At 42.6% G+C, this 12,790-nt stretch overlaps 1 protein-coding gene across 8 annotated transcripts in view; it reads left to right on the top strand.

Moving 5' to 3' along the window:
• The window catches only part of pard3ab (par-3 family cell polarity regulator alpha, b), a 230,300-nt gene that overhangs the window by 127,823 nt on the left and 89,687 nt on the right, over positions 1-12,790 (top strand). For 6 of the 8 annotated variants that reach the window (XM_027291164.1, XM_027291143.1, XM_027291148.1 and 3 more), the window contains 3 exons: positions 1,704-1,751; positions 9,345-9,533; positions 10,118-10,288. In XM_027291164.1, the coding sequence (XP_027146965.1) occupies positions 1,704-1,751; positions 9,345-9,533; positions 10,118-10,288 (408 nt within the window). The remainder of the gene's footprint in view (positions 1-1,703; positions 1,752-9,344; positions 9,534-10,117; positions 10,289-12,790) is intronic. The other 2 variants (XM_027291170.1, XM_027291153.1) reach the window with 1 other exon arrangement.

The raw sequence follows: 12,790 nt of genomic DNA, 5'->3' as shown, positions 1-12,790 counted from the left end.
CCTCCGGATGAGTCTCTCCTCCTCACCCCTTCCCGGAACATCAGCCGGCATAATGGATTCAGTGCCTTTCAGATGTTATCTCGTTGTCAGACGCCTCGTTTTAAACATCTCGCCTCCAAACAACAACAACAACAACAACAGGCGGAGGCGTGATGGTGTTGGGCTTTAGATGCAGGGTGTGGAGCGAACAGAGAAAAGGGGCAGCTTTTAATGGACGAGGATCCGTTTTCAAGTAATAGATTCTTTTCCAGTAGATGACGAGTTGCTAGGGCGGCGACTAATGATTCATGATTTCATCGTTAGTATAAAAAATCTCGATTTTAGAGCTACAGGTCAACATTTTGAGTGTTCAAACTTTCTATTCAGAAGTGAATATCATCAGTTTTTTTTGTCCTCTATGATGGTAAACTGAATATCTTTGGGTTGTGGACAGAACATGACTTTTTTTAGGACGTCTTGCTGGACATTCATCAACATTTTTCACCATTTTCTGATGTTTTATGGACCAAAAAAACTAATCACAACTAATCGACTAATTAATCAATCATGAAAATAGTTTTTAATTGCAGCCCCAATCGATTAGTCTAAGGATTTTGGCACATAGAGGTTCCCAGATCGAAAGGTGATTAAATTTAAATCGAGTTCAAATTGTTTGTTTTGTATTAACTCATTAAAGCATCTTATAACGATAACAGAAAGAAGCAACATTCTTCACATTCGAGAAGCTGGAACCAGCTAAATTTATTTAATAAATGACTCCATCACTAATAAAGGTGCCGTGTGTAAGGTAGACATGGAGAATAATATGCACGTATAATCACCTGAAACTAAAAATATAAAACTAAATACTGACTCTAGACAGAGTCCTTGAAGTGTTTTGTTTCTCCTTTACATGGGTGATGTGAGGAGATTGCAACGCAACTGGATGCAACAACATTCTACACACTGGACCCTTTTAACGGGGATAAAAAGTTAGAAGAGCGAGTTAGAAACATTTAAGTTAATTGAACCAGAATTGCACTGAGCAGCGTTTTTGCAGCATTAAAACAAACGTGCACGGTAACAGTGTGTAAAGATAAGACCACACGTGTCATTGTGCGTGACAGCGGACTGTATTATCTGTGTGCTCAAAGTATGAGATGCAATTAATAGCATGTAGTAAAAAGCAGACTGGTTCTAATATTTAGACAGCTCGTGGACCTGCAGGTTTGCCGGCACTCCAGTTTGGGGTTTTTGAGGTTGGCACTGTATACTGAGAGAGAGAGAGAGAGAGCGCTCTGTCGACAGAATGCAACAACTGAAGTGGAAAAAGCACTCACTTCTTGAAATCGGTCCAATGACCCAAAAATCATCCACTTTATTTATTTATTTATTTCAGTCCACTAGAGGCTCTCTGTAGTTGTATGCGAGCTTTCGTGGGCGGCAAAAGCGTCCACTCATTCCGTGTTCTCGTATTCGTGAATCTCCGCTGGGTTAGATCCGGCATCCGTTTGTGTTTTCCTCTAAACCCTTCAGCCATCACATCACATCACATCACATCACATCACATCACATCACATCACATCCTCCCGACCCTCCATGCAATATATATTTGTCCATTTCTTCTTCTGGCTCATCACATTCCTGTATTCACTTTGTTAAGTGGTCTCTGTCTAAGGGGGCTCTTGTGTCTAACCTGTTGACTCTGACTGCTCCCCCTTCAGCATCCGAGGCAGCCCGCCACAGCCGGGAAACCCCATTGGCTGATTGAGGTAACTGCTGCATGACATCACCACTTTTGGGTTATTATGCTGCCGCGCAGGGAAAAGGCATCAAGAGCAAATGAGATAGTTTGGGTGGCTTCACAAATAGACTGGGAGTCATTTAAGCAATTCATTGGCTTCCCAGTGGTCCGGAGAAACAAAGCACTTTGTTGGCTTTTCTTTTTTTTTCTCCTCCTTCAGCAGCTCTTTAATTTCCCATTGTATCTCTCTCTTGTTTCTTGTCTTTCATTTTCCTTTTCACTCCATTCTTCCTCACACACACACACTTAAAGACACACTTTAAAAAGACGCAAATCCTCTTCCCTGCACCTGGCTCCTACAATAGAGTGCTGATCAAAGGCATCCGTCTTCACATGCCTGCCCTGATAGTTCCATAATGGGGGCCCATAAACGTGAACATTCGGCTCCATTGTTTACGCCATTAGTCACACGGGGGCTTATGGAAAATTACTGCGATGCTATATTGAAAAGCCATCAGCGGCGGCAGCCAAGATGCTATCTATCACACACACACACACACACGTGCACAAAGCTGTTATGAAACGACAATCTGTCGGCGCGTCGTGGTGTAATGACATGAAGTAGCGTTCGGCGTCGCGGGAGCATGTGTCGGCTGATCATGACTCAGCGAATACATGAAGACGTACAGTCATGATTCACAATATGTCTGTAGATGTGGTGACACTATGTAGGATGATCATTATGCCGTGTTTAATTGAAACGATTATGCTAATTATTCCAGTCAGTGTCTTTCTTTTTTTTAAATATTTCGCATCTGTAAGTATGATTTCGAGTCCGCGGCCAGAAACTTTTAATCTGTGCACTTTTAATCACTTATTTCCATCGTTTGATACTAATGCGCTGCATTTAACGTGGAAATGGACTCATGAATGTTTAAGCTCAAAACGTAATGATCGTATAAAATCTTGTTAATTAAATAATCTAAAGTATATAAAGCAATTTAAAAAATGACCGACTTGAACAGCTACAGCATTAAAAACCTGCATATCTGCTCATGCACGGGCTTGTTATGTAACATTCACAAGTGTTTGTTGCATAACGACAACTTTTGATGCGTGTTTACATAACGCACTTTTACATTGTTCTGCTGCTGCTTTCACAGAACTGAAAACCTCTCGGACCGCCGCTTTGAACGCTCGTTTTTTTTTAAGGTTACATAATTAGCACGATAGCATAGCCGCGGTGATGAATGGCTGCAGGTGTGTGTGTGTGTGTGTGTGTGTGTGTGTGTGTGTTTTGTGGTGGCCTGTCGCTGACACGTACGAGTCAATCAGAGAGGGGGGGCCGTCGTACCGCAGAACAGGCTCTCAGGCTTAATTAAAGTGATGTTTCAAGCTGCCACCTGGCCCATACACACACACACACACACACACACACACACACACACACACACTCTCTCAGAGTATACAGTTACATGGACTATACTGAGCCCTTTGCACTTTACAAACTCAAAAACACACGAGCCATATGGCACACTTGACACACACATTCACACTTAAGTATGTATACTCTCTCACACACACACACACACACACACACACACACACACACACGTGTGTGTGGAGTGACACGGAGCAGCTGCTGGTGTAATTGCTCAGGTTTGGATGAGGTTATAAACGGTTTGTAGTGGAGCTGCAAAGTGTCTGACTGTCCGGAGAGGAGAGAGAGGAGGAGCTGATTAGCTTTGGTGGGAGTGTGTGTGTGTGTGTGTGTGTGTGTGTGTGTGTGTGTGTGTGTGTGTCGGTCGATGCTATAGTCGTCACGTGTGTGTTGGCAGTTAAAGGGGTGTACGCGGACACAGACACGGTATATGAGGATGACATTTGTGCTGGTTTGTGTGTTTGTATCCACCTACACACACACACACACAGATCTGCCCTCTTTATTTCTGTCACACACTCTTTCACACACACACACACTCTCTCTCTCCCTCCATGCTGTGCCAGTCTCGGCTCTGACGATGGCGCAGGTATTTGATATTCATGGTCTATCAGCGTGGAGCTACAGGGAGATGGATGCATCAGAAAAAGAAAGACAAAGAGGGAGAGAGAATAAAAGGCGAGATCTTAGCTGAAGACATGCACAGAACCAAAGAACGAGGGCAGGTGTGTGTGTTCACGTACTTCTGGTCATATAGTGTCGATGACAAGGGGGGAGAGAGAGGGGGATGAGGAGGGAGATATAAGGGGAGAGGGGGTGAATGTAGTGATGGAAAGTGAGGGAGGAATATATATTATATATATATATATATTCTTATATATATTTATATATTTATATAGAGAGAGGGAGAGAGTCAGAGTATGAATAAAATAGATTGTGCTACAGTAGGCAGCCAACAATGCTCTCCACGCCCGACTTCCCTCGACCAATTACACCCTTCACTGCCTCCTTCTCACTTCCCTCCCTCTCTCTCTCTCTTTCACACACACACACACACACACACACACACACCCAATTCCCCGTCAAGCGACTTTTCCAGATGCCGTCATATCGACAGGTCTGCTCGGCCAAAGTTGAGGTGAAGAGAAGTGTGTGTGAGTGTGTAGTAGAAGAAGGAAGGACGACTGTGAATGTTCCCTAATGCTGAAAGATTGACTCACTCCGGAGAACACAAAGAGGAGTGGAGGCTGCGAGACAGAGAGAGAGAGAGAGACGTGCATTAGAAGTGTGGAGAGGTTCGAGAATAGACGAGAGAATAGTGAGAAAGCAGCGGGTGGGAGGTGAAAGAACAAAGGGAGGAAGATAGTCGAGAGTTACGTGGAAGACGAGAGTCTGCAGCAGCAGAAACTTCCTTTTCAATCATTTTTATTTTTACGTTCTTTGTCATCCGACACGTGAACGAACAGAAAATAACTTGACCTTTGCTCCAGGTATCACCAAGTTAACCCGACGGATACTGACGGATACTACCAGTATTAGGGAGTGCATATATCGATATATATCAGCTAATATTCGTGCATAAATAAACCTCAAACACCAAGCGTCTCTCTGCTTTATGTATAAATCCTCTCCGTGCTCACGAAAGCTGTCGATGAAACGGCAATCTGCTCGCGCGTCGTGGTGCGATGACGGAACATGTGTTGGCTGATGGTGACACGGCAAATTTATGGAGATTTACCGTGTTTTCGGTCATGATGCGCAATATGTGTGTTGACGCGGTGACATAACGTCGGATGAGTGAGTCAACGCAGACACATCGAAGTCATTAACACAACCTCGTTTGCAGTGTGAGCGTATGGCGATATATAGGAGGACGTATTGATTCGTGATAGGCCGATGTTGTCCAATTAAAATTGGCCTACAGATATATCAGTCAATGTTGCAGAGATGTTTACTTTGTCCACACGAGACACCATTTATCCTTTTTCGTGGACGCCATTCTGACCAAACTTCTCTTGATTTCTGGCAATTTATTCTTTGCAACTTCTTTTGCAACTCTCATTTTGTTACCACAACCTGTTTGTGCCACCGTAAGCTACAGCGTCCGTAACTGTGGAAATACATGCCAAAATCACACCCTATCAGGTAGGCGTGGAAGTTGTTGTTTTGCAGCTTCGATTGATTATAAATGAAGCATGCACGGTAAAACTTAATGATTATGATTGAATTGAATTTAATTGAATTGAAAGTCAGATTATACGTATTTAAAATGATTACATTTTGTTATTTCCATTCTTTTTGAAACTTTATTTTTTCTGGTGGAGGTTTCAAAGCCCTCCCCTGTTTTGGTTGGCGACTACGAACGCCACAAACTCCATCGTACCAGAGAGGAAAAACGATGGTGCTGATGGAGGAAATGGTGAAAGCTCGAGAAATAAAATCAGGCTTTAGGACGGGGATGCAGCGCAAGGAAAAAAAATGTAAACGAGTAGCGTGAGGGGAAAAAGTAGAGAGCGGTGTTAGGAGACAGGTGAAAAAAGGTAGAGAGGGAGTGAGAGATCCAGGCGTACAGTGAGGGAGAGGTGGCGGTGTCTGTCTCCTTTTGTGTTCCACATGGATTCATCCCTTTTCTGTCGGCCTTTCATTCACACTCCCTCGCTCGCTCACTCTGTCATTGTCATGCTCGCACTCTCTCTCATTCTTTTCACCCTTTTCTATTCGGCTCCTCGCCTTTTCACCCTCGCTCTGTTTGTCTCGGTCCTCTCTCTCGAGCCCGTCGCTCCTCTCTCCTCTCCTTCCCTTCACCTTCGTTCAGCTCCTTTTTTTTTCCTCCCTCTGAATAATTTATTTATTTGTTACTCACTCTTTTACTCGTGCTTCCTCTTTCCTGTCTTCATTATCATCGGGTCGGCTATTTTAAAGCTGAGGGGACTAAGACATTTGGATTAATCTGACCAGTATCGCGATTATTCTCTTTAAATTAGTCCCCTGGTTGTTGTGGTTGTCACACATTCATTTATATGTGGGGGAAAAAAAATCTAATTTTAGTTGCAGTTCTCCTGAATTCATCGTTTTAATTTATTAAACCTCCCAGATAAAGAAAAGCCAAAGTACAACTAAACTTTGTTTTCTAATGAAGAATTAACACATTTTGCTCACGTGTCACGTTAGCGGTACAGCTAACGTAACGTTAACATTTAGCTGCACTTTAGCTGCCTGAGCTAACGTTAAGTTCATGTCAGGAGAAGCTAGGCTAGTTATATATTATATATATATATTATATATTATAATGTGCGAAGACGTTTAACTGCCGGATATTACGACTGTTTACTTTACATTAACCGTCTGTCCTGCTTGTAAACTACCAAGCTAACTGCTAACGTAACGTGACAAGCTAGACTCGCAACTCTGTTTGTCTTTGTAAAAAATCAGATATTAAAGTTAAATATTAAAGATATTAAAGAGTTGTTTCTTTATTGTATTGTTATTCTTTGGCTAGTTTAAACTGTAGCAGCGACCTCTACAGATATCAGCTTTTACAGCTTTTTAACTACTGCTCGGTTTCCGTTAACTGTAACAAGCTAACTGCTAACGTAACGTGACAAGCTAAAATCACAACTCTGTTTGTCTTTGTAAAAAATCAGATATTAAAGTTAGATATTAAAGATATTAAAGAGTTGTTTCTTTATTGTATTGTTGTTCTTTGGCTAGTTTAAACTGTAGCAGCGACCTCTACAGATATCAGCTTTTACAGCTTTTTAACTACTGCTCGGTTGTAACAAGCTAACCGCTAACGTAACAAGCTCTGTTTGTCTTTGTAAAAAGTCAGATATCAAAGTTAGATATTGAAGATATTTCAGTATCTAACTTTATTGTGTTGTTGTTCTTTGTTCTTTAGATCTGCTCGCTAACTGTCTAACGAGGCTAACGAATCTCAGTAGATAGTGTTTTTTTTTTGTTACACTATTTAAAGTGTTAATTATAGTATAGTGTTAATGAGTCCTTTGTGGCATATGGCATTTGAAAGCCCCCATAAACCAGCATTATTAATCGTGCGGGGCCTTGTATTAGTTGTTAGATATCTTAATGTTAACCTTGAGATGGCCTTGTATTAGTTGTTAGATATCTTAATGTTAACCTTGAGATGACTTCTTCACTAAATTACTGTTATATTTTTGAGCTGTTATAATTAATTTCCTGTTTTCTGTTTTTCTGACCGTTTGCCCTTTAAGAGGATTATGTTGTTGTTAGTCGTTGTTAATTAGCTCTAAAATTAAATTCCAGGCTGAATGAATTGGACTGAAGATTCCAAAATAATTAAATTCCTGGTTGTCTATTGTGTTTTTGTTTTTTTTTATTATTTTCTGTTTTGTTTTTAATTCTTATCTCAGAATTATTTCAGGTAGCTTTCTGAATCATGCTCAGTGCTCCTCGTGCTTGCTTTTCCTTTATCTTCCTTCCTTCCTGTCTTCCTGCCTGCTCCCTCCCTTTCCTCCTCACTCCATACATCCTCGTTTTTACCCTTCTCCTCCTCCTCGTCTTCTGTCTCCTCACTCCCCACTTCGCCTCTCCGTTTTCACCCAGAGCAATTCCATCTCTCTCCCCGCAAACAAAGGGAGCTAATGACATGCTGACACCGAGCCCGATGATTGAATTCATTAGGCGTGCACAATAATTGCCGGGCGTGAGCGTGCACGCAGCCATCTATTCAGAGGACAGCTGTCAAATAACAAGCAAGAGAGAATAGCTTTTTATTGTTGAGCTGGAAGAGAGAGGGGAGAGAAATGAATATAGAGAAAGAGCGAGAGAAGCACCTGTTGTGGAGGGGAAGAGAGAGCGCACTCAGCATGTCAATTAGGCTGATGTGTTCATGCAGGGTTACCGGGAAGTTTACTGCCTGTTTGACGCACTTGGCATCACGATACAGGTGCATGCATGGGGTGTCAAATTGGTTCTTTAGGTAGTGAGCTGAAAAACAGAGTTTTAGTACATTTTCTTTCTATTTTTTAGATGAAACTCAGACTTGAATTTACTTTGTTGAGGGCCGAAACAAGCTTCGGACTCTTAGGGCTAAGATTAACCACGATGTAGTCAGAGATGTTTGTTTATCCATATATGTGTGCATATCTTTGGGTTGCTGTACAGTACTGCTCCAAATTCAGGCAGTATTTATTAATCCGTGAAGGCTTTTTGATTATTTTTATGGAATATGAGATGTGGTGTTGTTTTCCGAGCTCTCCCGTACGAGTCTGTACTGTAGTTACTTCAAATAAATAGATTATAGTAGTGCTTTCTCAGTTTTTCAACTTTAATCACAGTATCACAGTAACAAACCAATAATGTCCTGACAGATGTACAAATATGGAATGAGACCAGTTTATTTTTTTAGTTTGTTTTCTGGCCTCATTAAGCCTGGAATACAAACAGGATGTTACCTGCAGCTGTTTCACAGTAAAAGCGTTCCAAATATATTTGTTTTGCCTCGTGCTTTGCTCTCTTCCCTGAGGCTTGAAGTTTATGTCTTGTAAATTCTGATTGGTGAAGCCGGGTACCATCTCGACTGGACTTGAAATGCTTTATATAGCATTTAGAACACTTTACGGTCTCAATCATCAACCTGCGTCACTTGGCTGATTGACCCAACTTTAATTCGAGGCTCATACTTTCCTCAAAGTTTTAAAAGAACCACCTCCGTGCTCTCTCGCTGATGAACCGGAGCATTGTGCCTTGATTAGAGGAGACAAGTCCCTGCCTGCTTACACTAAGTACCTGATTTAACACTTAGGAGCGCTGCTCTGTTTAACGCTAATAAATCTGATGTAGTTAATGAGCATGCTCTCTGATTTACCTCCCTGCTATCTGTCCCAGCTGCAATTTATATGCAAGTACTTTTCATTAACCTCAAGTGGCCAAATGAATGTCCTTTTAACTTTGGCCCTTCGGCTAACCCGCGGGAACATAATGAAAGCATGGCCAAGGCCGGAGGGACTGCTGTGTTATTGCTTTAGGCTGGATGTTTATGCTTTGTGTAATTAAATATGCATTATGGTATACGAGCTTTTAAATGTGAGCTGTGTAGATTGTGCCGCAGCTCATTGTGTATTTGTGTGTTTTTTAAATCATCTTTTTGGAAGTCCGCAATCTAAATCGTGTCTCTTTCTTTGTTCATCCGTCTCACAGAAGACAGAAGAGGACGACTTGGTCCTGACTCCAGACGGGACCAGGGAGTTCCTGACCTTCGAGATCCCCCTCAGCGACTCGGGTTCAGCCGGGTTGGGCGTCAGCGTCAAAGGCAATCGCTCCAAGGAGAACCACGCCGACCTGGGCATCTTCGTCAAATCGATCATTAACGGAGGGGCGGCCTGCAAGGTACGACACCATCTGCTGTAATTAACAAGAGGTTTTTCTCTTAGCTAGACACTAATCTATGTGGAATCACAGTTATGAATGCATGCATGAGGGCGTAGTTTTTAGGCTGCTACACTGAGTTAGAAGTTTCGATTGAAGACCTAATGCACGTCTCTGTTTTAACCTGCTGTACACAGAGATTAAATATCTCTGCAGACAATCAGTGAGAGAGTTAAGGAATAAAAGAGAGATCAGAAGAAGAGCAACAAACTCTGTTTTTGTCTTCATCTAGTTTAAATCCGAAGAAAACTTAATCTGTGATGAAAAGCTATTAACACAAAGTGCCGTTTTTTTCTGTCGCTGTCTGTCGTGTGCGGCGCTGCAGTCAATTTTCAGCAGCCTTTCAACTTGATTGTTTTTCATACAAACAAGCTCGTCTTGACAGAACATAATAACGCTCTTAAAAGCACGCTTCTCTTTTAGAAATTAGATCATGGCTGGAAACAGGATACACTCTGTGAGCGAGACTGTTAGTCTGATTAGATAACGGTTATTGTTAACGTGGAGATATGACTCCTTTTCATCTATCGCGTCTCCGCCACCAGGACGGGCGGCTCCGAGTGAACGACCAGTTGATCGCCGTCAACGGAGAGTCGCTGTTGGGCAAAACCAACCAGGACGCCATGGAGACGCTACGCAAATCCATGTCGACGGAAGGCAACAAACGCGGGATGATCCAGCTGATTGTGGCCAGGCGAGTGGCCAAAAGAAATGAGGTGAGGAAAAAGGTGAACTTTGGGCTTTTGGTGATATGTCTGAGGATAAAACTGGTAATGAATATCTACACATGTACAATTTAATACTTAAAAAAGTTGCTTTTAACACAGATTTTTTTTATCAATCATTAGAGTTTGCATGGTTAAAAAAGCCACTAGCTCTGCCTAAGACTGAAAAAGTAACACATTCTGGAAATAAAACCCATGTTGAAATAAATTCAATAGCACTTTGTTTAAACCACTTAATCAAAATGTGTTACTTTCACCGAGGTCACGGTGTGGAAATATTACAGCGCATGATTCTTTTATTCGCCACGACTGAGCACATGTGACCTTTTTGCTGCAGCGGCGCTCGAGCTTCACACGTTCACACCTCAGCGCTGCATGTTACAGCTGCAGCATTGTCGTGTTGACCCACAAGCAACTCCAGTGAGAGAAAAAACTGTGAGCACTGGGGCCAAAACACCCGGCGCAAGGACATGTCATCATTTGTTATGGAGTTAATGGGGCTCTCTTTCGTCCACACTTACTGCTCAGGTTTTTCTCCACCAGTCGGCAAGGCTTGAGAAATGATTTCGAAGGTCTGTTTTCGCATCGACGGCGACAGCTGTGATGTATGATTTAATAACTTGGATGGAATTATCGACAGTCGGGCTCGTTGTTTTCCTATTTAAAGTTTGTGTAAAGGCAATTCTGAGATTTCTCTCAAAACACATTAAACATGTTGGAAGATAGTTGCTGAAAACACATGAAAAGACTTTGAACGATATATCACTGAAATGTGGAGTTAGAGGTTCAAACAGTTTTTCACCAGTTTTCAGTCTCAGGATTTTGTGGGCGGTCCTTAAAGGGTGGCTCGATGACACGCTGAGGCCACCCTGAGCAGAGAGACAGAGATGAATTCATCTCAGCTCAGAGTGTTTCAAAGTTAGTCGTGTCATTTTCTGAACTCATCTGACACGTTTCAGTCGCTTCAAACTGTCCACTCGACTGCTGCCACTCGACAACTTTATGAAATCAGGTGTCAAAATCAGGTAAAAATTAATTCTCAGCTCCAGGACTGTGGGGGCGTGTCCTCTGAATGTACGAGGCCACGCCCCTACAGTCCTGGAGCTGAGAATTCATTTTTACCTGATTTTGACTCCTCAGTCCTGGAGCTGAGAATTCATTTTTACCTGATTTTGACTCCTGATTTCATAAAGTTGTCGATATTTCTAATCGTTCACATTTGGCTGGGTGGTTAATAACACTTTGTTCTTCGGTCTGACAAACTCACAACACAGATTTATTCTGACTTTACACGGACAAAGTGGTTGTAATTACAGTTTGTGTTTCCCCTGACGTAAAAAAAAAAAAAAAAAAGATCTGACACCGCTGTCCTAAATAAAGACACTTGTGTGGACACGCACCACTTCAATAAGAGCCTTCCTGTGATGAATATAAAACACAAACCACTGGGAAATACCCTCATGAGCAGTGATGAATTGTCTCATGAAATAAAAGTGAATAGTCAGGTCATGGTAGTTCACCAACCCCTCCCGCGCGCGCTCGCCTCCCTCGAGGCAGCTGGAGAACATTTTTTCATATAAAAACACGGCTACGAGCGGAGCTACACAACTTTTTTTTCCCCCTCACCTCAATGTCATGTTTTTACATTCTCTGTACACCTTGGCCTGTCGCCTGCTGGAAAGCCGAGGCTGAGCCTGTGTGCGCCACCGCACGCTGTGTGTGTGCGCACATGTGTCGGGCGTGCACGTATACGCCTCTGGCACTGCCTGGCTTTGCCTTGCTCTCCTTTTCCAACCTGGTGTGTCAAAGTTTTGATTTCCCCTCGGCCCGTCTGGTAATTGAAAGCAGAGGCTAAGCCTGGAGGTGTGTTTTGTGTTTGTGTGCGTCCCTGTGTGTGTGTGTGTGTGTGTGTTCACGCGCACGCTTTTGTGTGTACGAGTGTGTAAGTTTGTGCTTTTGTAAATCCTGCTTATGCATGTATGCATTCATTCATTTTCAAGGATCTTCCTGTGTGTTCGTGTCGAAACAGATACACCCTGTGTGTGTGTGTCTGTGTGTGTGTTTGTGCGGCCATGTCAAGGCAGCGAGACTTCACAGACAGCATAGAGGATGAATAAAATTCAAGTGCCGTGAGCCTCGTCAATCTCTGCTTCACATGCAGAGCCCGAGGCATGGCCTGAGGCCGTCCACGTGCCTGACTATTTATAAGAAATTGTGTCCAAGCCACTCAGAGAGAAGGAAAACAACAATTTATTGGTCGAAGAGAGCGCGCAGAGCTGATTTAAAAGTCCCTATAGAGTCTCGATAGATTGTTAATACCTCATAACCAGCTGTCCTTCAAATATCAGCCATAATCTAATCATACCTAATTACTATAGGATGAAAGCCGTGGCTCATTCTGACATATTGTCATGCACGCACTGACATATGGAATCAAATAATCCCGTATTTACTCTCTTCCCCGCGTTTCCATCCCTTGACAGCCAATCTCGA

The sequence above is a fragment of the Larimichthys crocea genome, chromosome II (assembly GCF_000972845.2).
Source record: "Larimichthys crocea isolate SSNF chromosome II, L_crocea_2.0, whole genome shotgun sequence".
Classification (NCBI taxonomy): domain Eukaryota; kingdom Metazoa; phylum Chordata; class Actinopteri; family Sciaenidae; genus Larimichthys; species Larimichthys crocea.
The sequence above is the reverse complement of the archived record's forward strand: the minus strand, read 5'-3'. Positions and strand labels throughout refer to the sequence as shown.